The following is a 26,429-nucleotide window of genomic DNA, read 5'->3' as shown; positions in this document are numbered from 1 at the left end:
AGGTTAACTCTTGAATCCCAGGCATCAGCCTGGGAATCCAGCATGGGACTGATCAAGACCTCCTGAATGTGGGTGTCAGTGAGGAGGCCTAGGGAATCTATTGAGCCTTGGGCAGAAGATCAGTACCCATCCCGAGTATACACACGGACTTTGGACTCCCATCCTACAATGTGAGGTGCACTCTCACCCTGAACTCTTGGGGAAGGGTCTAGGCCCTGCCCTGTATGAAATGACAGACTATGGACACCCCCATGGAGGGCCTCATCCTCCCTGGGGAAATGAGGGGATAATGGGGGGGTTGGGAGGAGGGCACGGGAAGAGGGGAGGGATAGGGAGAGGGACCTGGATCTGACTTGTGAAGCAACCTTGTTTCTTATCTAAATTTAAACTGAAAAATAAATAAATAAATTTAAGAAAAATAAAATGAGGGATACATAGTTCACGTTATGTGTGTCTTTGTAGACTGTTGTAGGAATTCATCTTGTCTTTGTAAGAAATGAAAAAGTGAGGCAGTGGTGGTGCACGCCTTAAATCCCAACACTCAGAGGCAGAGGCAGATGGATCTCTGAGTTTGGGGCCAGCCTGGTCTACAGAGTGAGTTCCAGGACAGCCTCCAAAGCAATACAGAAAAACCCTGTCTCGAAAGAAGACAGAAAAGGGTGTGCATGTTTTAATTAAATTACTTTCTCAAAATGTGTGAGCAAGTGCTTCATTTTTAAGGCTCTTCTGAAAACGTGAAGATGCCAGCTATTGTTACCCTGATGCTAAGCAGAGTCATCATAGACAGGACATGATGTCCTGAATGCGTGGGAACACATCTCTCATCATTATTTGTAGGCTCAGGAACCAGAAACCCCTCTTCTACATGTGTGGTTACATGAGAAACTCCTTGAGAACATTCCACACATATATATCCCACAAATATGTAACACATTCCTTCTTTTTCAGAAAACCCACCTCAACATCACTAATCCCATTCTTGGGAGTAAACAAAGGCACAGAATGTGCTGGCCTCTTCACCTTGTCTGTTTAGTCTTCAGAACATAATTGTCATCGACCTGTTGTCACTAGACTGATGTCCATCTACCACAACACACAATCATAAAATGAGGTGACATCTATTTAACTTGTGAACTGAAGCCACATTGCCGTGAAACATGTCCAGGGGTGTTAGAGGATAACTAGGTCACCAGTGGGGAACCTTCAGCAGAGTTATCCTCCTGTTTTATGATTGTGTCTCTTTCTGCTCACCAGAAAACTGTGAATCAATCTGTCGGAATAATTTGTTGTAAGCCGTAGAATCTATGTGTAAAGTTTAAGACCTTTAGACTTAACTACCTCATGCTTCATAGATCTTAGGATATTAACTTTTACATTTTAAATTGAATCCTAGGTTACACCCCAGCTTTGGCCTGTGCTCCCAATAAGGATGTGGCTGACTGCCTGGCTCTCATTTTGGCCACCATGATGCCTGTCTCGTCAAGTAGTCCATTGTCATCCCTGACATTCAATGCCATTAACCGTTATACCAACACCTCAAAAACTGTTAGCTTTGAAGCCTTGCCTATCATGAGGAATGAACCTAGCTCCTATTGCAGTTTCAACAACATTGGTGGGGAACAAGAGTACTTGTACACTGATGTAGACGAGCTCAACGACTCTGATTCTGAGACCTACTGAAAGGCTGAGTTAGAGGTCTAAGGAAGTTCTGACACTGAAACTTCAAACTGGGCTTTTTCAGGAAAAAAGCACTTTTCTTACCCATGCACCATTCATCCTAAAGAAAAATCACGCAGTGAACGAATAGAAGAAATGTGATGACATTAGGAAGAATCTCAAAGGCAAGTTTTGCAAAAGGAACTTCTAGAATCTTAATAATGACTTGACCAGTGGAAAACACATTGATGTCCATTGCTCTGTGGGATTGTTTAATTGGCTTTGCAGTGCCAGAAATTTGGGACACTGCCCCCTGATCTGCTTATACGGGCACCACTGCTGTAAAGGAAGAGATAAAGACACTAGGTTAAATTTTACCCATAAAATTACAGCTAAATTTAAATGCAATAAAAGTTTGGTATAGTAGGCATTATGTATACACAGAATTGCCAAAGGACCAAATAACGTACAGATTTTTTTTTTATTAGAGCGCCATTTTGTGGAAACAGGAATAGGTGAAATGAACCATCAAAAGCAACTTCAGTACTTCTGAAAATGAAGCTACGATTTGGTTTGGTGTTGGTTTTTGTAAGGAAAATATCTGAAAGCCTTCCAGTGCTATATTAAACCATGAGAGAAAGAAGATGTCTTTTTATGTTTTTTAACATAAAAGTTTTAAGATTCCAGTTTTTGTAGAATTCGGACCCAGCTGACTAGGTGCAGTGTGAGTAAGAGTACTTGTGACAAAGATGAAGCTTAGGTCTGCTGCCTGCTCTTGAGTGGCTCCCTTTTAAATTGAACTATCTTTGTTTAAGGAATTCCATAGGGGAAACTCTTTTTGATGAAATTAAAAATCAGATTATTTTACATATTGTATCCCAGTGGTCCTGGGAAATGGGACTGTTTGAGCCTCTGCTTGGGTGGCACACTTTGGGCTGGAGGACTTTGTTGTCATTTATTAATCTTTGAGCTTTGCAAAGCAAGAATCAAACTAAAAACTTTTAAACTTTTGTTATGAGACATCATCTAAAGCTGGTTTTAGATTGTATAAAAACTGGAATTTAAAATTTTTTTATATAAAAGAAAAAAGACATCTGCTCTCTTTTATGGTTTAATGCAGCAGGAAGGCTTTTTTTTGTTTCAAATAGGGTTTCTCTGTGTAGCTGTGGCTGTCCTGGAATTTACTGTGTAGACCAGGCTGGCCTTGAACTCAGAGATCAACCTGCCTCTGCCTCCTTAGTGCTGGGATTAAAGGTGTACACTACTGTTTAGCTCTTTTCTTTATGAAAATCAACAACAAACCATTTGGCTTCATTTTCAGAAGTTTTGAAGTTTGCTGTAGATGATATTTCATAACATAAACAGAATCAAGTCACTTGGAAGGCATTTCTATATTGGGCAAAATTTAAACTACTTCAGGCTTTAGGTTTGACTCAGATCTAGAGTAGCATGTTTGCAGCTTGTTACTGTTGGAGAGAGATTGCCTGCCAACTTGAAGACTGCCTTTCAGGTAATAGAGAAGGGGCTGAATTAGGCTTTTAAACACTTCTCTGGTTCTGCTTTTACTGTAACTGTCACTTTCTCAGTAAAAATGATTTCACATGGGGGGGTCTTAATAGAGCTGGATAAAGTTCCATACATTGCAACAAAATGATACCCAATTCATCTTAACCTTTTTGTATTGTGAAACTGGAACTTTATGACATTGTAAATTATCAGCTGGTTTTTCTGAATATAAAGTGTGAAAACACAGAACAGTATTTTGATCTATTTGATAATTTTGTGGATTTTTTGAAGAATTAATGAGCATGTACATAGAAATAGTGACTGCTTGAATACTGTATTTACTTGCACTCTTTCAGTACATCAAGATTCCTGTATATTTTAGAGTATAATAAAACACAGATGTGAGTTGTATTTAATGAATAATGTATTTGTATCTGTGCATATTACTTAAAATCTATAAAGTTTCTAGGGCATTGACTACTAGATTTTAAGCATTTTTTTCTAAAATATTTACAAAATTATAAATATAATCTCCATCTTTTCTTTATAATATAAAGAAGTTGTAATGCACCCTTCCTAATTAATAGTGGTAGAAGGGTAAATATGCATTTTAAAGAACGCAGACTACATTTTCTATTGTACCTTTTTAAAAAAAACTCAAGAGAATTCTAAAAGTATACCATATGTGTGCTTTCTCTTTCCTTTTAGGAATTCTCTTCTGAATTCCCTGAGGGAATTTTCTAGAATCTCAGAATTGAAAGAGACCTGAGGTTCATCCAGTCTAACCTCTTAACAAATGCAGGCGTCCCTTCTCCAAGGTTGTCTTTCCACCTTGAACACTTGCAGTGACTACCTCACAAGCAGTGCATTCATTGTTGAGCAGCTCTGTTAGGAAGGGCTCCTTAACGGAGTCGAAGCCTCCCTCCTGGTAACTTCTGTCCTGGGCCCAGCCCTGTCCTCCAAGACAGTGTTGGAAAAGTGAGTCCTCCACCCTCTGCCGTCTTCTCTTTCATAGGCTGTTGACTCATTTGCTGAAGTGATTTCCAGAAGGACTCATTAGACACATTGTCTCCACATCTAATGCAATCTAAGGTGTAGCTATAAAGTAACAAACTCATCTTTTAATTTATCCTCCTATGTATGTAGAGACCATAGATCCTGCCTCACTTTCTGTAGATGATGCCATAATGGAAAACATTTGGGAGGTGGTTTGTGCTGTTGCTGGCCAACTAGGAAAGCTATTCCTTTGCTATGTGGTAGTTTGTCCCTAGCTTGAGCAACCCACTTCCTTTGGTGTGCTTTGCACTAGAAGGGGGAATTCTGAAGTACTGTCACAGAAAGTGTTGACCAACTCCAGTATTTGGAATAAATACACAGCAAAGCACAGCACCGTAAGTTACTTTATAGTTACATACACCTAGTGTGCAGAAAAGCCTGGACCTGGTTCTATGGTGTTTTTATCCCCACCCAGAAGGGAAAAGCCTGTCAGCCTTTAACTTCTGTGTGAATGATAATAATCTGAAATACGTGTATTACAGTAATACCAGCTTTTGCTCAAAAACAACTTTGGGGAAATAGTGATGATAGGTGACCTCGAACAGTGCCATTAGTTCAGGAGATCTCTAAATGTAGCTGTAAATTTGGGGTTAATTTGGCTTCATATATTGGATCTTTTAAATGAAATAAAAATTTTTAATGCAAAAATCAAGTGTCTTTCTTTTTTAAACATAAAAAAACGTTTCCCTTTAAAATATGTAGCGGTAAATTATGGCAGGTTTTCAGACACGTGTTTTGCAGGTTGTTTCGGGTGTCAAATAAGCCCAGGCTGGGTTCCTGGTCATTCTTCTTCACCTCTGAGGACTGGCATTACAGGTACGTGCCTCCATACCCACCTCTGACTTCTGTCCTTAAAAATTCAGTGACTTTTAAATAAAGTTATCTTAGAGTTTTGAACTTACCTGAATGAATCTTTCAAATGTATTAAGTGTTTATTCCTTACCTGCCATGTCCCTGGGGGTAGCAATGAGCAGAATAGTGTTGGTATCCTTCAATGACTAATAATTGGATCTTGAGACCGTGTGAGCAGAAAGTGATGAAATGGAGTTAGATAAACGGCTAAGGAAGACAGAACGAGCTGCACGGAAGGGTGGGTGGCCCGGAGGCTGGACATGCGGAGCGGGGGATTAGAGCAAGGGAAGACAGGCCACGGGACTCCTTGGGGTGCAGGGCGAAGCGCTATGGGGCTGCGGTGCTCTTTAACACTCAGTACTCTGAGTGGATAGAGACTGTAAGAAAGAATAGAGAGGAGTGTAAGAAACTATAGGAGCTTAGTAACAGGCATAAAAACCATATAGACATTAACAGCTGGTTGGAGCAACAGATAAAGGGAGCTTTAATCTTTCTTGAAATCATCTCTGCAGGTAAAACTAATAGGAAAAGGCCAGTACAACATTTATCATGTGTCAGGCAGAGTAGTAAATGCTTGAAATACATTATTTCATAATCCCCATAACTGTCCTATGAGGTAGGCACTACTAACAGAATTTAACTTGTGGAAAGGGATGAAATAACTTTTTACCGGGGTGTTAATTTTTAAAACCTGAATTCAAATGCAGGCAGTCCTCCTGTGTCATGATCCTTTAGTAGTCTCTTAACATGTTTGTGGATTTTCTTCTTTTTATCTTGACTTCAAAACTGTTACGTTCCCTTTAGTTTATTTCTCACAGGTCACCGTTTTTAGAACAAACAGAAATTTGGTCACAACTGGTACTGAACACCTGGAACTTGCAAAGGAGCTGAGGCTCTGGGTGTGGACAGGTAAGGGAGGGTGTACTGTCATTTACCCTGTGATGAGGAGGACGCGCTGTCATTTACCCTGTGATGAGGAGGACGCGCTGTCTGCCTTTGCAGGTTGGCTGGCAGAGGCTTATTAGAGGGACTGCTTTTAGCTCAGGCCTCTGCAGGGCTTTTCCACCTTTTAGTCCTCACGTTGTTGTATCTGTGTTCACCCTTGAGCCTGAGTTGAAATATAGGAAGTGACATGGAAGTTTTCATGAGCCTCGAAAGAATTCTGACCACACCAACATGATACATAATCTTACTACCACCCCACTAAGCTTAACAAGTGGCATGGCAAGCCCAGCCGTTAGGATAGGGGAGAATGGTTTGGGTAGTATCCACACCTTGCAGTTCTAAAATGGTGTGTCAGCTGCTTGGCTGCGCTTAAGGTCTTCGTTTCCTGCCTGTTTCTTGTAGCTTTGTTTTCGTGCTCACCTTCCTGTCTGTCTCCTTTGAAACAGTTTCGCTGTGTAGCTAACTTGATACTAAACTTGCAGTCCCCCTACTCCCACTGAGGGCTTGAGTTAGAAACGTGCACTGCTGCCCTGCTCAGTTCTTGGTTCCCTTCTAGTGTGGGTAGGCGCTGAAGGTCGGAGAGCTTTGGGGAAGTCAGATTGACTGACTATTGTTGGGTTTACTTTTTTCCGAAGGTAGAGCACAAATTTCTGACTATCAACCTCCAGAAGAACCTAGTCTTCTCTTCAGTTCTTACAGTGATCATCCTTTCCAAAGCAGAAGCTAGACTAAAGGAGGAATATAAGGTTTGCCTGGCGGCTGCTGTTAAAAAGACGGCGATGGACAGTGCTGGCTACTGCCAGTTTCCACCCTTCAGCTCTGCTGTGTCTGGCCCTGCTTCATCTCCTCAGCTGTTTCTCGTTTCCTTCTGGTTACTCTTGCATTCTGCCTCCTGGGGTTGTTTTCGTTTTTAATTTTTTTATTTAATTTAGAAACAGTCTTATTTTACTCATCAATCCCAGTTCCCTCTCCCATACCCCTCCCACCCCAACCCCACTCCTCATCCACTCCCCTGGGAGGGTGAGGCCTTCCGTGGGGGAATCATCATAGTCTGTCACATCATTTGAGGCAGGGCCTAGGCCCTCCCCCATGTATCTAGACTGAGAGAGTATCCCTCCATAGGGAATGGGCTCACAAAGTCCATTTGTGCACTAGGGATAAATACTGGTTCCACCGCAAGAGGCCCCATAGACTGCCCAGGCCTGCTAACTGACATTCACATTCAGGGGGCCTAGTTCAGTCCTTTGCTGGTTCCTCCGCTGTCTGGCAGGATCCATGAGCTCCCCCTTGCTCAGGTCAGCTGTTTCTCCAGCCTGCTCACGACCCCTTTGCTCATCACTCGTTCCTCTCTACAACTGGATTCCAGGAGCTCGGCTCAGTGCTTAGCTGTGGTGTCTGTTTCTGCTTCCATCAGCTACTGGATGAAGACTCTAGGATGGCATTTAAGGGTGTTTAAGGTAGCCTCTCCATTATTGCTTAGATTCTTGCTTTTGTTTTTAAAGAAAGGAGAACAAAAGGCCTTTTAATTTTTTTTAAGAAAACTGCCTTTTAGCAATAATTGTAGGTGATGGGTTTACTATATTTCTGCCTGCTGTTTTTATTAGAATTTGAAACAAAATTTGAATAATGATTTAAGCTCAAAATATTTCTTCCTCTTTTTATAAAAACTCAAATAAGGTTTTAATTTTAATGCTTATTTTCCACGCTCAAGAGACTTTTTTTTTTTTTTTTGAGACAGGGTTTCTCTGTATTGTTTTGGAGGCTGTGCTGGAACTCACTGTGTAGACCAGGCTGGCCTAGAACTCAGAGATCCACCTGCCTCTGCCTCCGGAGTGCTGGGATAAAAGGTGTGTGCCACCAACACCCAGCTTCAGACATTTTTTTTTAAAGCACAAAGTATATCGGAAGCATGTTCCAAAATGCAGGAGACACACTGGGATGGTGGTGTCCTTGCCCTCAGAGTGCTTATGCTTTGATCAGCCAGACAGAAAAGTTCAGATACATAACTTGCCAGAAGAAATTGGAGAGTAATGCTGACTGAGTCCTGGTATGTGAGAGAAGCCCTTGAGGATGAGAGAGGGTCACTTGTTTACACACTAAGGATTGTACAAACATTTCAGGGGTAAGGTGACAGACAGACGATGTTATTGAATATGTAGAAGAATGTTCAGACTCATGGTAGCAGCAGAGGATGGAAGTCGCCTTTTTTTTTTTTTTGATGTGTTTGTTTTTAAGTATTTATTATGTACACAGCGCTCTGCCCGCAGGCAGAAGAGGGCACCAAATTGAATGACGGATGGCTGTGAGCCACCGTGTGCGGGCTGGGACTTGAACTTGGAACCTCAGGGAAAGCAGCTGGTGCTCTTTTAAGTGATGAGCAGTCTCTCCAGCCCAGCAGTAGAGGATGGAAATGCTGAGCTAGCCTGTCAGTTCCAGCCACAGTATGTTACAGATTCACCCAAGAGCCTTTATCTTTTGCTTTGTTGTTGAGTTTTTGTTGTTTGGGGTTTTTGTTCATTTGTTTGAGCTGTTGTGGGTTGAGCACAAGGCCTCAGATACACTAGACAAATGCTCTACCACAAAGCCCTATCTACAGGCCTTCGATTTTCTTTTTGAGCTAGTTTGTTGTGTATAAGCCCTCTTTGAATGCCTGTTGACTGTACAGCATTAACTTGCTTTGTCTCCAGGTAGCCTTAAGGATGGCACACCACTGGAGTTGGAGAACTGTTTCCAAATGCATGAATGTTACACAAATAAAGGATTAGAGGTGTGAACCACCGCTGGCCAGCTACTAACATCGGGTAAAGTGATCCTTTTCTGATACTCAAAAGTAACAGCAAGCACTGTAACTAACAGACAAAATGCATATTGCATATGAACAGGAAAACTTGCTGCTTATCCTCTGTTGCCTTGGTAGCCTGGCATGAGCCCACATTTTGGTCACTAAGGCACAACATACATGAAAGAAGAGTTCTTTGTGGTTCTGATGGTGAAGCCTCAAAACAGGAAATTCCAAAACCCAAGAGAAAGAAGGAAGAGAACCCAAGGCAGAGTTGCTTCTGGAATAATGGTCTTTCAGCTGAGCAGCCATGAATGTTAGTAGCATGTTAGTAGCTGGCCAGCGGTGGTGCACACCTTTGATCACAGCACTAGGGGCATGGAATGAGGGAAAAGCCTGCAGTTGCCTGCAACTCTGATGTAAAAACTGAACATGAGAACTGCAGTCAGATGTTGAGCATCAGGGTACATGTTCGGGACTCCCAGCTCCATTCTTCCTCAGTGTTAAGCTGCTGTGAAGCTGTGTGCCCAGAGCCTGCTAGAGGCTCTATATCCAGGGAAGGGGCCTATGCTTCACTGCAAGTTTCCAAGCCATGGGAAGAAGGATGGCTGGGGCCATAGTGTCTAGTCCAGGTACCCAAGGGGCTTGAATGTGTAAGGTAGCTGCCTTACCCGAACCCTCGACAGGTACCTCACCAATTGAGTGAAGAGAAGACTTAGGATAGGCTTTCTCATTGCTGGCTTAGAGAACTAGTCTGTTGCTTGCATTCTGACTCCAGCAAAGATAGGTAAAACAGGTAGTAAGAAAAGGAAGGGCCGGTCTCCGACAAGGAGGTGGTGACCAGAGGGTAAGCCTTCATGCTCACTAGCACGTCCTTGGAGTGGACTTCAAGAAGCATGCCTCTGGTCTCAGAAAGTTCAAATCATTTGCTGTCAAGTGTGGAAACTCCAATGTGGACATTAATGCCAGGCCGAACAAAGATCCAGGCCAAAAGAATAATGTATTTGTGTTCGTCTTCAGAACTCTGTAGACAGTATGGAGAACTGTCTATGTCAGATACAGTCATGAAACTGCACACATGATGACAGTGAAAATGACAGAATAAGCAGTTTTGAAATTTACCTCCACAGAAGCAGTGATAAAACTAAGTATGTCAAAAGTGTCCTCAAAAGTAGACATACTAATTGGCTGCCAGCAACCTCCAGAATGTATAAGAACAGCAAGTGTCCCAGCCTTTGACTGGTTGGATCCCTTACTCCGTAGTAAATTGAAAACCAGCAACCCACATCTCTGGTGCAACCTGGCAACCACTAGTCAGCAAAACTAATGCTCTTTCAAAGCAACATTCCTACTCTTGCCCTGTGCTCAAATCTCTAATCTTGTTCTTTGACACAACAATAGGACATCAGAACCAATGATGCAAAAATTGAAGTTGAGGCATCCACTTTTACACTGATCTCCCTACCTGTTAACCAGTAACAGGAGACTAGCAGGTGAGAATGAGCAGTCATAGTTGATCTCAGCAGCAACATCAACAGCTGCACATAGTGGACAATTTCTGTAATTACTTCATAACAGCAAAATACACATCCATTGGAAACACCAAGTAGACTGCATTCTGGAGTATAGAACATGCCTTAGACTTAAAGCAGCAGTAAATACAGAGTCTGCTCTTGGATACTGATAGCATTAAGTTAGAAACCAATACAACAGAAAACATTAGAAGACTAGCACATATAAACCAAGCATGTCTAATGCTGCAACAATAAATGGCACACTTACTGAAAGTAAAAATAAGTATTTATTGTAGAAATTACTCACAAGAGGCCGGGCGTTGGTGGCGCACGCCTTTAATCCCAGCACTCGGGAGGCAGAGGCAGGTGGATCTCTGAGAGTTCGAGGCCAGCCTGGTCTACAGAGCTAGTTCCAGGACAGCCTCCAAAACAATACAGAGAAACCCTGTCTCGAAAAAAAAAAAAAAAAGAAATTACTCACAAGAGACAAACAAGTAACCCAGATGAGCCAAGTAGTTTTCTGCCGCCAAACTAGAAGCTGGAAAAAGAGCTATACTTTGGTTGTTCAGTCTTTTATACCCTCCAAAAGTGGGCCTGGCTAGTGACGTAGTTCACCGCCTACCTCCATATACATCTTTAGTCATGCGTAAAGTGGGTGTGGTTAGTGGTGCGGTAAACCGCCCTTTTATTACCTCATCTGTATGCGCCTCCAATAAGTCACATGGTTAATGGCGGAACACCGTTTCCTCCTACCATGTCAACAACGTAATGAAATGTAAAGAACTTTCTGTGTTGCTACTCAAGTGTTTAAGCATAGAAGTTCCTGGCACTGACTGTTCATACCAAGGGGGGAAAAGTTCTGAGATCCATGTGAGCATTCCACCTTAAGAGACTAGGAAAAGCAGAGCAAGTTAAATCCAAAGTAATTAAAAAGCAACAACTAAAAGTGGAGGCTCACACCAGCAAGCGGGAGGCAGAGGCAGATGGATCTCTGTGGGTTCCAGGACAGCAAGGGCTACACAGAAATCCTGTCTGGAAAAGCACAACCAAAACTAGAAATTGAAAGTAACTGCATTAGCAAGACAGGAAATCTAACAACTGGGGCTTTGCAAAGATGGATAGAAGTCTTTATCACCCCCCTCCCAAAGTCACAGTGAGAAGATCTGACTACCGAGCCCATGGACATGAATAATAAAAGATTGCCAAGAGCAACTTCCTGCAGATTTTATAATCTAGATTAAATAGACCAGTTCTTGAAAGACAATTTGTGAAAAGCTGCAAAAGAAAAATGTGTATGTGCTACATGAAATGAATTTATAAAACTAACAAGAAGTTAAACTGGAATATTTCATGTTCATATATCATCAGTATGAAGATACCATATCCCCCATGTGTAGAGTCAATACAGCCCAAATGAAAATCCCAGCCAGTTTATCTTGTAAGCAAGTTGATTCTAAATCTTGTGTAGAGGGAAAAGACCAGAACCACTCACAGAACATTGGAGAATAGAGAGCTGACAGGAGTTGACTGCATAGCACAATATAAAGCTATGGTAGACTACAGACTACTAACTAGAGAGTATGACACTGGGGGGAGAAACTGGAACAGAATAGAGTTCAGGTATAAGAGTCACAACATCATCAGGTGAGTTAGGGTGATGTGGTAGAGTCAAAGAAAACCATTGAGACAAACTACTGCGATTCATGAACATCTTATGAAAGGCAGTGTAGGCCCGGAGTGTACACACTTGGAACCTACTTAAATTGATTGCAGGTCTAAATGTAAAATTTTAGGCGATGTCATAGGCAAAATTGCAATTGCCTTGGGGTTTGGCAGTGACTTTAGGTACAATGCCAAAGGCACAATATGTGGAAAGAAGCTAGACCGCAATAAAGTTATTAAATTCTGCTTTGCAAAAGTTGACTGTAACAGTATGAAAGGCAAGCCACTGACTGATAAAAACTAACAAAAGACACAGCAGATATAGGAATGTTACTCAAAATATACAAGTGACTTCAAAATCAACTGTAACCCTTGGAAAACAGATCACAGACTTTGCCGAACATCTCACCCAACCAGATAAACAATATTCTCTCCTTATTTGTGGTTTCATTGTAAGCCAGAAAATTTGTCAAAAAGTAGAAGTAAGCGATCCTCAAGCCATTCTTTAGTGTGGTGAAGCAGCTCCCAATCCTGCTCTATCCCAGGAGGGACACAGATCATCCCCATGCCCTACATACCCATGCTGGACACACTAACGCCTGCTGATCACTTAGCCATCCTGGCCATCAGACAGACTGCTACAGTCTCGGTGCTGGTGGTGTTCAACTAAGCTCAACTGTGCCTAATAATGGCCCCCGAGCTAGTGCCGTGCCCTGAAAAGCAGCCATACGATGTTTCCTGCAGCAAAAAGTGAAACTTGCTCAGTGGTGAAGAGTGCTTGCTCTTCCAAAGTTTGGCTCCCCACACCCATATTAGGTGGCTAAGAACTGCATTATAACCCATCTCCAAGGGATCGATCCCTTTTCTGGCCTCTCTGGGCACCTGCATTATAACCCCATCTGCTAGTAAAGGTGATTCCCCACAGTTGGACCTCGTGGTTTTGATCCTTGGGAGTCTAATGAGGAAGAAGAAAGAAGAATCAACTCCCACACACTGCCCTGGCCTCCATGTGTGCACGGTGCATCCACACAGGAGTTTTTTAATACATTGGACGTGAGGATGCGCAACAGCAGGCAGATCTCTGCGCTCGAGGCCAGCCTGGGCTACAGAGCGAGCTCTAGGGCAGCCAGGGCTACACAGAAACCCCGTCTCAGACAGAAAAGAAAAGAATGGGAGTGTCTGAGGGCACTGGCTCGCTTAGCCACCTTCCCAGAAACAGGAACCTTGAGTCCAAAGAAGTAAAGAGATGTATGAAGCCAAAGTCACACAGCAATTTTGTAAGACACCAAGCCTCCTCTCAACTCCCCAAACAGTTCTCTTAAGATCTGGTGTGTCATTTAACTTCTTAATTTTTCATAATGTTACTTTTCAGGGTATTTATGCTTGTTTGGTGTTTTGAGAGGGGGAACTCACTCTGTAGACCAGGCTGGCCATGAACTCACAGAGATCCGCCTGCCTCTGCTTCCCAAGTGCTGGGATTAAAGCGTGCGCCACCACTGTCCAGCTACATATGTCCATTTTACATGTTCAACATACATTGCTTATTCCTTGGAAAGATTTGAGATAGAGCATTCAGGATTTGTAGAATGTAAGGCTCATATTGTATACTTTCTACAAAAAAAAAAAACAATGCTCTTGTGCATTTTAAGTTCAGTTATACTAAACTAATGGTTGACATAAAACTCCATCTTTGTGTTTATAGTTTATCAAAACAGTCATTTGCTTCATATATATGTCGAACACTTTTTTAAATAAGTTTCCTTTAAATTAGAAATAACCTTATTTTACATATCAATCCCAGTTCCCTCTCCCATCCTCCCATGCTCCCCACTGCCCCCCCCATCCCATCCACCATCCACTCCCCAGGGAGAGTGAAACCTTCTATGAGATATCATCAAAATCTGTCAAGTAATTTGAGGGCAGGGCCTAGGCCCTCCCCCATGTATGTAGGCTAAGAGAGTATTCCTCCACAGGGAATGGGCTCCCAAAGCCCATTCCTGCACTAGGGATACATCCTGGTTCCACTGCCAGAGGCCCCATGGACTGCCCAGTCCTCCTAGCTCACATCCATGTTCAGGGGCCTGGTTTGGTCCTATGTTGGTTCCCCTTGGTCCTATGTTGGTTCCCCAGCTGTCAGACTGGGGTTCATGAGTTCGCACTTGTTCAGGTCAGCTGTTTCTGTGAATTTCCCCAGCATGATCTTGACCCCTTTGCTCAGCACTCCTCCCTCTCTGCAACTGGATTCCAGGAGTTTGGTTCAGTGCTTAGTTGTGGGTGTCTGCTTCTGCTTCCATCAGCCACTGGGTGAAGGCTCTAGGATGGCATTTAAGGTAGTCATCAATCTCATTATAGGAGAAGGGCATTTAATAGCCTCTCCACTATTGCTTAGAATCCTACTGGGGGTCATCCTTGTGGATGTCTGTACAATTCCCTAGTGCCAGATTTCTCTTTAAACCTATAGTGGCTCCCTCTAGTGACATGCCTCTTCTTGCTCTCCGCCATTCCTCTCCACTCAGTCTTCCTGCTCCCCCATGCTCTCCCCTCGCCTTTGCCCTCCTCTTTCTCCTACCTCCCTCCCCCATGCTCCCAATTAGCTCAGGAGCTCTTGTCCCTTTCCCTTCACCATGGGACCATGCATGTCTCTCTTAGGGTCCTCCCTGTTTCCTAGCTTCTCTGGAGGTGTGGATTGTAGTCCGGTAATACTTTGCTCTATGTCTAATATTGTATGTCAGACTCTTGGCACAATTCAGCCCCATTTGCAACAGTTCCCCTAAAAGCACATCATGGCCCAGAGGACACATCCTTCTATGTTCTTTTAATGTTTTCAGAAAACTCTGAATTGCAACTCTTCTTTGAAGATACATCAGTTTTTACTGAAAATATCTTCGTTGTTTCTGCATTTGCGGTATTGTTTGTCTTGGTGGTGATGGGCTTGTGAGGGGGCTCAGAGGATGAAGGTGCTTGCCTCCAGGTCTGAGAACCTGAGTTCAGTCCCCAGAGCCTACATGACAGAGGAGAATGAGCTCCTGCAGGTCGTCCTCTGGCTTTCACGTGTAACGGGTTACATGTGCCCCACCCAATTCAATATAGGATTGTTGTTTTTCACTGACTGTTAGCAATGTAAGAGGAAAACAGCATAGTCATGGAAAGAAACTGACCTAGATTACCCTTCGGAATGTGCTTTCTTATGAGAGAGAGCTTGACCACCATAGGAGCCTTGATGGGGCCTAGAGGGGAAAAGCATTAGAAGAGATGTATCATACCTTAATGCCATGGGCAGCACACTGGGACCTCCAAGGGAGAGAGAAGAGCCTTCCGTCCAGATCCCACAGAAAGGGGGCTGGTGACTTCCAGCTCTGCAGCAGGGTAGGTATCTTCATTCCATTTAATCCTGCCTAGGCTGGCTCAGATCTGAGGAGCACAGAGGCAGGCACTCAATAAGACCACAAACTAGATTTGCGGCGGAAAGCTGGGAAGAGGGGTAGAGCAAGGGCAGCTAGAGGGTCTGTGACCTAACAGTGGAGCATGCCTGCAAGCCCAATCTGGGGAGGCTGGGAGCAGAAGACTCAGGGACTCTAAGCCAGCCTGGCATAGTACTACATGTAATCAGTAAGAGTAACTCCAAAAAAATCTTAACTCTCTCTCTTCTTCCCTCCTCCCTCCCCCTTCCCTCTCTCTGTCCCTCTTCCCTCCCTCAAACTGTACTGCATTGTGGAATATTATTTTAACTGGGCAAAGATGGCTTACATTTGTTTCTCTGCTGCCTTTGTTCATGATGTAAGGCTGTGTTATACTTTTTTTTGTGCTGCGTTTGTCTAATTATGAAAAGATGTGTTGCATCTGTTTCACCTAGCCTGCCTAAGGCACCTGATTGGTCTAATAAAACTGAATGGCCAGTAGCTAGGCAGGGCTGGCAGGCAGTGAGAATAAATAGGAGGAGAAATCTAGGCTTGAGAAGAATGAGAAGAAGGATAAGAGAGAAAGGGAGTCACCCAGGGCCAGTCAGGCAGCTGCCAGCTAGAAGAAGCAGTGAGTGCAGGGCATACAGAAGGAAAGGAGAGTAGGAAGCCCTAAAGCAAAGGTAGATAAAGAGAAACAGGTTAAGTCAAAAGATCTACCCAGAAACGAGCCTAAGCTAGACTGAGCATTCAAAGCTAATACTAAGTCTCAGTGTTATGATTTGGAAGCTGGTTGGTGGCCAAAAAGAAAAGGCCTGATACAGTTCTTTATTCTGAATTCCAGCAGTTGCTGCTTTTCCGAAAATGACTGTAGTTTTGCACTCTGCTGTGGTGAGCCCACTAGCTGGCTGTAAGATATGCATGACTTAGAGGGGACCAGGGCCTCTGGAACTCAGCAGCAACCAGGAGAATCATTTCAAACGGGGTCACTCCAGCTTCACAGCACCACTGTTGTGCGGGGACCCACAGTGCTCCGCAGCCAGCAGGGACACAGACAGTAACCTCTAATGTCTCCTCGTTGACCTCTTACAGTTTTAATTTCTTTAAGACTGTCAAGCATGGCCGGGCGGTGGTGGTGCACGCCTTTAATCCCAGCACTTGGAAGGCAGAGGCAAGTGGATCTCTGTGAGTTCGAGACCAAGTCTGGTCTACCAAGCGAGTTCCAGAACAGGCTCCAAAGCCACAGAGAAACCCTGTCTCAAAAAACAAAAAAAAAAAACAAAAAAAAAAAAAAAAAAAAAGACTGTCAAGCAGCCCAAACCATATGGTTCACTGATGCTGACTCTGATTGGTTGCTGCATAACAAGCCATCCCAGAGCCCTGTGGTTCCAAACCAGTCACTTCTTTTCTATGACCAGTCTGCAGCCCGGGCTGGGCAAAACGGAGATGGCCTGCCTCTTGCCTTTAGATACTGCGGTGCCTCTGGGGCCGTGGAGTCTGTTTCTCAGAGGGCAGCGGAGTATTTGCTGGGGCTATAAGTTGGCTGAGGCTGGGGGCCACATTTTCTCACCCTGTGAGTCTGCACATATGGCCTGCATTTTTGAGGAGCTCTTTGTGGCCACAGTAGGAGTGTAGCCTCCACAGTCCTCACGGATGTCATGCTGTGCACCCCAGCTCTGAGTTTAAACAAGCTTTTTGTTGGTTCATGCTTGTATGTTTTTGAGACAAGACTGCACCATGTAGCCTAGGCAGACCTCAGTCTTTCAGTCCCTTGCCTCAGCCTCCTTTGTGCTGGGATTGCGGGTGTGTGCCACCGAGGCTGGTTGAAACCTAGCCCTTTTGGACAGCACTGTAACTGTAGAATCCATTTGGTATTTACTTGAAAGCTATTAAGTTTGTGAATTTGTTACAGTAGCCACAGTTAATCAACATAGTCTCATGCTGTTTCACCCATGAAGTGGTTGCTCGGGCAGGTTTTCCTGGGTGTCAGCAGTAGGCAGTTTTGTCCCTGTGGCATGGGTGGTAGATACTGGAACTGGGCCAGTCTTCAAGAAGGATTTCTTTTCCTTTCTTTCTTTCTTTCTTTCTTTCTTTCTTTTTTTTTTTTTTTTTTTGCTTCTCTAGGGTCCCAGTGTTAAGCTCGGTGTGAATACATCTCATTGTGCTCTTCCTTCCTTTGTGAGAGAAGCCAGCTAGGCACAGCTGCACCTCCAGAGGAGCCCACACAGACTAAGCAAGCCACTTCCCCCAAGCCTGCCTCCACCAACAGTACACTTGGCTTCCTGCCTGCAAGCTGTGGTCAGGATTGCCATTTGCATCCTGAGCTTCAGGATCGTAGTTAACAAAAGCATATCACAGCCATTAGTCATCGGCACATTTTTACCCAGAAATGGTTGCTCTTACTCATTTTCCCATTCTTCCCTTTGTCCTGCCATCTGGCAGCTTCTTTCAATTGTGAGAGTCTTTTTTTGTTTGCTGCTGCCCTTCAGTCTACAAGAGCGATTCATTCTGAATTGTCATGAGAGAGTGACTTTCAGAAGGTTCTGGGCTCCAGTCAGCATAACACAATGCAGATTTGACAGGTGCCCAGGACTGTCACTTACTGAGGGTGGCAGCAGGTCTGCATTCAGGACGAGCCTCTCTTTCACCTGCTTCTCATGCGGGTTTGGGTCATCTTGGCATGAAGTAGTGATACGCATCTGTAAGAGACTTCCTGTCTCTAGGTTTGGGGGCAGGGAAGCCTCATAGGCCGGACAGCCACATCTGGGACCACATCTGCAGCCATGTCCGGCCTGGCAGCTCCTGCCTCCTGGCAAGGCCTGCACTGAGAGGGCAGGAGGAGACTGTCTTCTGGTGGGAGAGGTCCTGCACCATCCCTAGGGGACTTCCCCGGGTGCAGGAATCCCAGGGCTTCCTGAGGGACTCTGAATTGCTCATCACTGCTCATTTTCTCAAGACTTGACTCATCCCAAGCCTGTGCAAGCAGTGAGTCAACCAGGGCTGGGGCCACCGGGTGCATTTCCCTTTTGGCACGATGGCTTGCCTGGGGACGAGACAACGCGTGGGGACTTAATCGCACTGCCTAGCCCTGTGCAGTTTCAGAGGACATCGAGGTGATATTGCAAGAGCTGTCCACCAGAACCCAGGATACATACTCAAGGTTCCCCATCAAGGGCATGAAGAGGACATCCCTGCCAGAGAAAGGGAAGAGCTGAGTTTTCATATCATACAGTTTAGTGATTTTTATTGTTTTTTTGGGACGGGGTCTCACTATGTATTCCTGGCTGTCCTGGAACTTCCTATGTAGACTAAGCTGGCCTGGGACTCACAGAAATCTGCCTGCCTCTACATCTGCCTTGCACGTGACCCCATGGCACATGTGCCCACACACATCATGGGCACACTGGCATGTACACACACACATCTCACACTTTTAAAGTAATTAAGTAGCAACATTTAAGAGGCAAATTTCAGAAGACTATCCATTCTGCACTCAAAAAAATTATAATCAAAACAATTACTATGTATGGAAGTAAAATATTTTTTAAATGGCTTTGAAACACTAGATGCAAATTAGGTATCAGTGGCCTATAAATGTCTTCGCCATACTCCCCATAGTTTCTCAGTTTCTGGTGTGCAGCTGTTACTGTGGGCAGCCCTTGCCCTGTGCTTCTGTGGGCCCTTGGGAAACACCTGCTGTGACAGGCTGAGCAAAAGTGTGTGTCTGTAGCAGGCTCACCAGGCAGCTCCCACCGCTTAGGCTGTCTAGGGCACCCAACCTCTCTACATGAGGGAGACCTATTGGGTGCACATTCAACTAGAGCAGTCTCGCTGTATCTCACACAGTTGAGCAATGGAGTAAGGTCTCTGGAACCCCTGGATGAGACGCCTTGGACGGAGTAATCCTATTACTCATGTTTTCCTAGCCTGGCCTTGCTCAACATTTTCCAGCCTCTTCCCCGCTCCCTGAGTACCACATTCCTCTGGTTATTCCGAGGCCTGCCTACACATCGAGCTACTGACAGCAAGGCACACGAGAGACAGCCTGTCTTCTGTTTTGAAGAGCTGTTTGTAGGGCTACATTTCTGACAGTGCTGGTGGCTCTGGCACCGCCACGTCATCTGGACCAGTCACCACGGCAGCCCTTCAGCCGGCTTTTGCTTCAAGAGTCTGTTTCTTACCACAGAAAGTGTCTGAGGGTTAGAGAATGTTAACATTCCCACCCACGATGTGTCACTAGATCAACAATGAAAAACAAGACAAACCAACCAGTGCTCTGTGGAATTGTAAAATAGCAACTAATGTTTATTTTTATTTTAGCATTTAAAACCAATTGTGTAGTGGGAAGAGGGTGTGACTTGAAAAAGAATGTGAATAGAAAGTACCAGAAAATGTCTCTCAGTCATTATGTAGAAAGGAAGATGGAACTGCCTCTCCCGTCTTCTTACCGTCCCCAGGGTGAGATATGGAAGTGGTTTTCTACCCTCTGGTCAGAGTCGGTTGGTCCCAGCACTTAGCATCTGTGGCCTGTGGAAAGGCATGCTGGTAGAGCCCATCCCGCTGACCACACGCTTTTCCTAGTCCCTCTCATACAACCGCCCATAGAGAGATGCCGTCACCAGGCCAGAGGACAGTCCACTCTTCCTCAAGAAATAGTGGTCGTTCTCCCACCCAAGCTGGTTAGGGGTTTCCAGAGTCATCCCCGAGGAGAGAAGTAAAGGGAAGATGTAGGGAGTGCTGAAGTTGCCCCACAGGTGGAACTCAAACAGGCCCTGCGCCTCCGTGATCTCCTGGCCGCAAGTGTCAAAGCCAAGACCCCCACACTTGACCAGGGCACAGACTTGAATGTAGTACGTGCCATGCACTGTGTGCAGCCCATCAAAGACACCCAGGGCATACAGCTCTCGGGACAGGGTGGGCCTTTCGTAGAGTAAGTGACAACAGAGGCTGTTGGAGCAGACCTGGAGATGGCCTTCCTTCCCCCAGACGGGGACCAAGGTGAAGTTGTCATACATCATCTCCGAGTGGAAAGCAGGGGGTGCGCTCACGGTCCACTTGGCAGCCTCATCACAGCGCACTCCCTGGGCATCCTTTGCGCAGTGTGGGTCAGCCGACAGGATTCTTAAGAACTTACTATGGGATGGGTCCGTCTCACTAGTTGCATTCTCTGTCCCAGTAAGGCCCTGTGGGTTTGTGGCTACCTGGGCAATTATAAGGCGGCCTTCGGGGTTGTCCATGTCGTGGTACCAGAAGGACTGCAGAGGGGTGTGTATGCCGCTGCCAGTCATCCCCAGAGTCGGGTGGTGGATGTTGGCTGCCAGAACGCTGACACCAAAGGCAGTGGCCAATGCTTTCTGAATTTCAATGGCTGCCAAGAGTGGCAGCTGGTTCATCCAGGCCGTGGGGTACACAATGTGCTTCACCTCAGAGTCTCTGAGAAGACGGATGGTGGGGTCAAAGAACAGGATGTCAAAGCACGTGAACACGCCAAACTTGCCGGCAAAGGGGGTGTCAAAGGTGATGAGGTCCACGTCAGCCGGGGTGTCAAAGGCTGCCTCAAAGTACAGGTTGTGCTTACGGTAGCGGTCAACAAGGGTCCCATTGCTGCTGAACACCACGTTTGTATTAAACTGGTATCTGCCATCATCTGGGCACTTGGGGTCACTGCTAAGGCAAGGCTGTTTTGTTCCGAGATTGGCCACCAAGAACATCTGTCCCTTCATGGCCATACAGCTCAGGCGCTGGAGGACCTGAGGCGGGGAGTAAATAAGACAGGTTTAAACCTGCCTTTTGTATCACATTTTCAGTAGAAAAGTTCCTGTGCTGTGCCTATCATGTATAAAGAGCTGTCATAAGTCAGAACTAACTTGTGAGAGCATAAAACGGATATGAGCAAATATAAGAAGCACTCGCAACAGTGCTTAAACCGAATAGTGACAACAAAATGCAAATTAAGTGAGATAGTTTTCATCTTTGTTAGAATGGCGAGAGCTCAAGGGAGTATTCCATCTCTCTTTCTCTCTCTCTCTCTTTTTGTTTGGTTTTTCAGTACAGGGTTTCTCTGTGTAGCCCTGGCCGTCATGGAACTCACTTTGTAGACCAGGCTGGCCTGGAACTCACAAAGATTTTGCCTGCCAAGTGCTGAGATTGAAGGGTTGCACCACCGCCAACCAGGGAGTATTCCATTCTGTTGACCCAAGGGAAGAAAAACAGTCTCGTAAACTAGTACTAGAGATATATAAAGTGAGATAAACATCTTTTCATCTCTCAATTTAGCATTTGAAAAATGCGCTAAACGTGTGTAGCCTTTGAGAAAATCAATTTCTAAGAGTTTTACAGGAAAACTTGAACATCCTTACAAAAATATATGTACAGGATATTCATTGGAACAGTGCTTAAAATAGCAAGAGTTAAAAAGAAAGGAGCTTGTCTCCTATTAGACAGGATGTCAGTGAAGGGGGAAGACGAGGAGACATGGGCACACCATTGTTAGAAGCCTCCAGAAAGGGGAGTGGTGAGGGCCAGGCATTGGTGGGAGTGAACTTTGACAGGGTTTTGTTTAAACGTGTTTAATATGTTTCAGTTCATGTGTTTCTTATGCAGTGCACCAATGAAAAGACACAGAACTGAGTAATGTCCCCTAAACTATCAGCCCAGGGCCTGGGAGTTTGGGTTTGGCAGTCTGGATCCTACAACTCCTTCAGACCTCAGGCAGCATGCTGTGGCTTTTGGCCACGGGCCTGGCTCTGCTCAGCCTGCTGTGCCCCTCACCTACCTCCGTGTCGTTGAACCGAAAGGGCTCCAGACATGGGTTCCACCTGGCCAGCCTGGGAGATGGCATGAAATCCAAGAATGGGTAAATGGATGTTCTTGTGAAGTTGAACCCATGGATGCCATCTTCTGGGAACACGATGATCTGCACACCCTGTCAGGGGAAAGACAGGAGAGACCATGAGGGAAGGAAGCGCTGTGTCCTTTGCTGCAAACACCAGCAAGCTGACTGACGGGCTGTGAAGGCGACGGCTGGACTATCGGCTGGGATGGTAAACGGGAAGGCTCGCTCTCGGCCATCAGCTGACTGGCCAAGTGCTGGACAGGGCTGCACATGTTGTCAGTGCCCTCTAAGAGGAACCATGAGCATGTGGGGATGGGCAGGGCGTGAGCAGCTCTCCTGAAGGCCCTCCGAGCTCACCAAGTGAACACGTAGGCTGCTGCCTTGTGACCAATTGCGAAGGACCTAGAAAACCAGGCCTGCTCACGGATGAGCGTCTCCAGTCAGCAGTCCTCGCCTGGCATCGCATGTCTAAGCCAACTGGGGGCTTCTGGACAAACAGCTGACTGGAATGTGGGTGCGTCCTGGTATTTGTTTGAAAGATTCCTGAGTAGCCACAGTTGGACTCTGGGGGCCATGGCTGAGCAGCAGGTGGGCTCTGGCTGCTCTGTGGGCCTCCTCCCACACTGAGGCATCTACAGCACCCTAGGAAGATAGAGACAAATATGGGGGGCCACAGCTCTCTTCCCACCCCATTCTCCCAGGGCTCCGAGGTTCCTCGGATTAAAATGTCAAGCCTAGAACATCCGAATGCAGAGGGCGGAGGCGGCAGGCAGTGACTGTGTGCTGTCTACAATAGCAGGCGTGAGAGCACTTAACTTCCTCAGGGAACTCTTTATTTAGGTTTGTTTTCTCCTTCTAGTTATAAAAGCTCCAAATTTTAACCATAAAAATTTTGGAAGAGCCGGGCGTTGGTGGCGCACGCCTTTAACAAGAGCTAGTTCCAGGACAGCCTCCAAAGCCACAGAGAAACCCTGTCTGGAAAAAAAAAACCAAACAAACAAAAAAAGAATTCCCATCCTCTAACAAAGATGCTTGTTAATTTCCCTCTGCATACGTGGGTATAGACGAGATGGTGTATCGGGTAGCGTGTGTCTTTCCCACAGAGAACATTCAGGAATGCCATCTGTAATGGCCACCTCATGTTATCATGCCGCTGTGTCTCCTCCATTAATCATCTGAATCCAACCTCGTAATAAAACAAACATGGGCAGTTACTGAGTGAGGTGTGGTCTCTATCCTCAGAGGTGTTTGTGTCTTTCTTTAGTTGACTCCCTGATCATTTCCTTAGGATAAAGTGGAATTCACACGTGAAACCACTGGGTTAAAGCAGGGAACGGTTTTTAAACATTTTTTTTGTTTTTTTTGAGACAGGGTTTCTCTGCGTAGCCCTAGCTGTCCTGGAACTAGCTTTGTAGACCAGGCTGTCCTCAAACTCAAGAGATCCTCCTGCCTCTGCCTCCCGAGTGCTGGGAATAAGGGCGTGCGCCACCAGCCCACAAATTTTATATTCTTAAAACACATTGGAAAACCGGTGTGGCTGCCCGTGGCACAGAGGCCTAACAACCTTCCCATTGCTCACTCATCCGAGACTGCAAACAAACGGATCACAAACTCAGAAACCAGCAATGAAGATGGCCGCCCTCGCAGGAGAGCAGGCTCGCCACAGCTATGGGATTTGACTGTGTACAGAATGTGCCTCTGTTGGCTTTTGTTACTTAGACTGTCCTAGGGAGGTGGAGGACAGAGGCTCTAGAGCTCAAGGCTGGCCTAGCTAACAGTTCAGTCCTGCTTCATCAAAATCAAAATGGAACAAGTTCTTACACTAAAGGCTACACCTGTGACTTGTGGGACACTAGCCAGTATTTTAGCTAACAAATTCTCCTGGCCATTGCTAGGCTGACTGGCAATATTCCCATTTCTCATTATCTACTGAGTTAAATAAAAACTATTAGTTCTGTCTTTCAGTTAAGTCTACACATTGACTTCATGGCTTTGGGTGAGTCCTGACAGGCCTAACGAGGTCAAGAACTGAGGAACGAAGGTCACCAACCCTTGGGACTGCACGGTCTAAATCATCTCCTCCCTTGTCTTGTCAGAGGAGCCTGTGAGCTCCTGCCTCCAGTGAGGCTGATGCCAAACTCACAAACATGGCAGAGGAGCTGAGGCGCTGGATAGCGCAAAAGCCACCCTGTGAGCAGCTGGCATGACTGGCGGGTCCATGTCCGCAGGGGATTGGGTAGTCTCCACTGACAGACGGCGAGCCTGCAGGTGCTGTGGTGACGCCTGACGTTAACGCCTCCACCACAGGGCTTGCCCTTGTCTGGGTCATTGCTGGTAGGAGGCCTGAAGGTGCAGCTGGGATTTATTTTACACTGACTTCAGCAGAGACATAAATGGGATAAGGATCAAATGCATGAATGCTATGTGGATGTCAGTAAAGATCCCCAAATAGCCCAACAGGCTGGAGCAGCGAGCAGCTCCGGGAAGGCGTGCTCGGTTGCCCAGCTGCAGAGGGGCAGCGCCTGGACAGTGTGCATAAGGGAACAGGAGTCTTAAGGGCCTTGGAAACCGAGGTTACTGCCAAAAGTCTGCTGGGAACAGCATCTGGAAGAACGCCGAGAGAAGCCTGCCACGCAGCACTGGGAGGGCGCCCACAGTTCTTTCTAAGTAGAAGCCTGGAGAGGACTCTGGAAGCCCGGCCTTTTCCTGCGGGACTGGGGCAGCAAAACTGTCCCCAGCATGCAGAAGATGGACTTCAGCTGCTTTTCCTGAGCTCAAGGCCAGAGCTGTGGTTAAAACCTCCCCAGAGGTTGCACAATGGAACACGGGAACCTGGGAAATAGTGTGTCCTGAGCTACTGAGGGTAGCCAGGAAGCCAGGTGCCAGGCTGGAGCGAGAGGGCAGCGCCATCCACGGGGGGGGGGGGGTAACTGGGTCCTACGCACTGACTCGCCCAGGACTTTAAATGCACCAAGTGGTAGCTGTGTCCTTTCAGGTCTTGAGGCGTGGGCAGGAAGGTGATGGGATCTCCTGGCATGGCCAGCTCTACACCAGGAGCGGAGGCATGGCCAGGGTCTACACCAGGAGCGGAGGCATGGCCAGGGTCTACACCAGGAGCGGAGGCATGGCCAGGGTCTACACCAGCTGCAGAAGCAAGGCCAGGGTCTACACCAGGAGCGGAGGCATGGCCAGGTCTACACCAGCTGCAGAGACAGAGGTCTGGCTCACATGAGCAGGCCTTCCTCAAGCAGTGGGCACTTACAAGTTCCCATACGCTTTGAACGCCTTTCGGAGCGTGGAGTTCACTCTGCTCAGTGGTTTGCGAGGTTTTGTTTTTTCTAAATATCATAATCCCCTGGGGGCGGGCTGTGCAAATTCCCACTGCCTAAACCGCACCCATTCTGGACCAGACCTAAAGCCCAGCTCCCGTTTGCAATTCATCCTGGAATCCCAGGCAAAGGCACGAGGGTCAGCGACCTCGGCAGGGCCTCTTTCTCTTGGGGAAAACGCCCCTGAGGTGACCTTGCTGGCTCTGGAGGTCAGGGGCGGGGCCTGACTGAAGAAGCTGCCATGTGCGGTTGGTTAGTTGGTCCCTGACTAACTTGGGAGTGGCGGGATGCCAGTCAGCTGACCCATCAACTGGGATCTGCAAGCTGACCCGCTTTCTCAGGGAGACCTTGCGAGCCTGGGGTTTCTCCCGGTTCGGGGCCGCTGGCTCTGCGACAGCACGACGCAGCTGCTCTTGCCTTCTGGGCTGCAGCCATCACTTGCTGTTCATAGACGTCGAGGTTCTGCGCCATGAGCTCCAGGGCCTGCTGGCGGCTGCTGAGCTCCAGGGGGTTTGGGCTCAGGACCGAGCGGTGCTCGTACACTGCGGCCACGTAGTACTCAGCCTCGCGGTGCTCGGGGGAGCCCGGGCCGACGTCCAGCGCAAGCGCAGAACAGCCGAGGAGGAGGAGGAGGAGGGCAGGCGCGGTGCGGGCTCCAGACATAATGCAGACCATAAATCTGGAATGAACCGGCAAGGGGAGAAGAGCTGAATAAGGAAGGCTGCCAAAGACTGAACTTTCGCAGCTGTGATTTATTAATCCTGGCAATTACACTCGCCCGCAGCGATGCTAGGCTCAAAGAGTTTGTTTCATGTCCCTAATAAAAGCCCGTGTGTTTCTCTCCAAACACGCAGAGCTGCATTTCAAACGGCTCGCTGTGTTAATAGACTGGTTTCA

General features: G+C 46.3%; 2 protein-coding genes and 1 long non-coding RNA gene across 12 annotated transcripts in view; 1 reads left to right on the top strand and 2 right to left on the bottom strand.

The window, feature by feature from the left end:
* Positions 1 to 4,866, top strand: part of Ankrd28 (ankyrin repeat domain 28) — a 150,190-nt gene extending 145,324 nt beyond the window's left edge. For all 5 annotated transcript variants that reach the window (XM_040747752.1, XM_040747753.1, XM_040747750.1 and 2 more), the window contains one exon: positions 1,394 to 4,866. In XM_040747752.1, coding sequence (XP_040603686.1) covers positions 1,394 to 1,680 — 287 coding nt within the window. In that variant the 3' untranslated portion in view covers positions 1,681 to 4,866. The remainder of the gene's footprint in view (positions 1 to 1,393) is intronic.
* LOC121140947 lies at positions 4,108 to 15,621 on the bottom strand. The gene is made up of 3 exons (XR_005877901.1): positions 15,234 to 15,621; positions 5,162 to 5,447; positions 4,108 to 4,193 (listed from the first exon to the last, which is right to left on the bottom strand). It is a non-coding gene; the product is annotated as an uncharacterized LOC121140947 (long non-coding RNA).
* Positions 15,622 to 19,645: 4,024 nt separating this feature from the next.
* Btd (biotinidase) overlaps positions 19,646 to 26,429 on the bottom strand; it is a 29,956-nt gene continuing 23,172 nt past the window's right edge. For 5 of the 6 annotated variants that reach the window (XM_005077667.4, XM_013118823.3, XM_013118821.3 and 2 more), the window contains 3 exons: positions 25,950 to 26,211; positions 22,144 to 22,293; positions 19,646 to 21,118 (listed from right to left, as the gene is read on the bottom strand). In XM_005077667.4, coding sequence (XP_005077724.1) covers positions 19,946 to 21,118; positions 22,144 to 22,293; positions 25,950 to 26,207 — 1,581 coding nt within the window. In that variant the 5' untranslated portion in view covers positions 26,208 to 26,211 and the 3' untranslated portion in view covers positions 19,646 to 19,945. The remainder of the gene's footprint in view (positions 21,119 to 22,143; positions 22,294 to 25,949; positions 26,212 to 26,429) is intronic. The other variant, XM_040747749.1, reaches the window with a different exon arrangement.

Source organism: Mesocricetus auratus, unplaced genomic scaffold (assembly GCF_017639785.1).
Source record: "Mesocricetus auratus isolate SY011 unplaced genomic scaffold, BCM_Maur_2.0 Super-Scaffold_100006, whole genome shotgun sequence".
Classification (NCBI taxonomy): Eukaryota; Metazoa; Chordata; class Mammalia; order Rodentia; family Cricetidae; genus Mesocricetus; species Mesocricetus auratus.
Note: the sequence above shows the minus strand (reverse complement) of the source record. Positions and strands in the feature narration are given on the sequence as shown.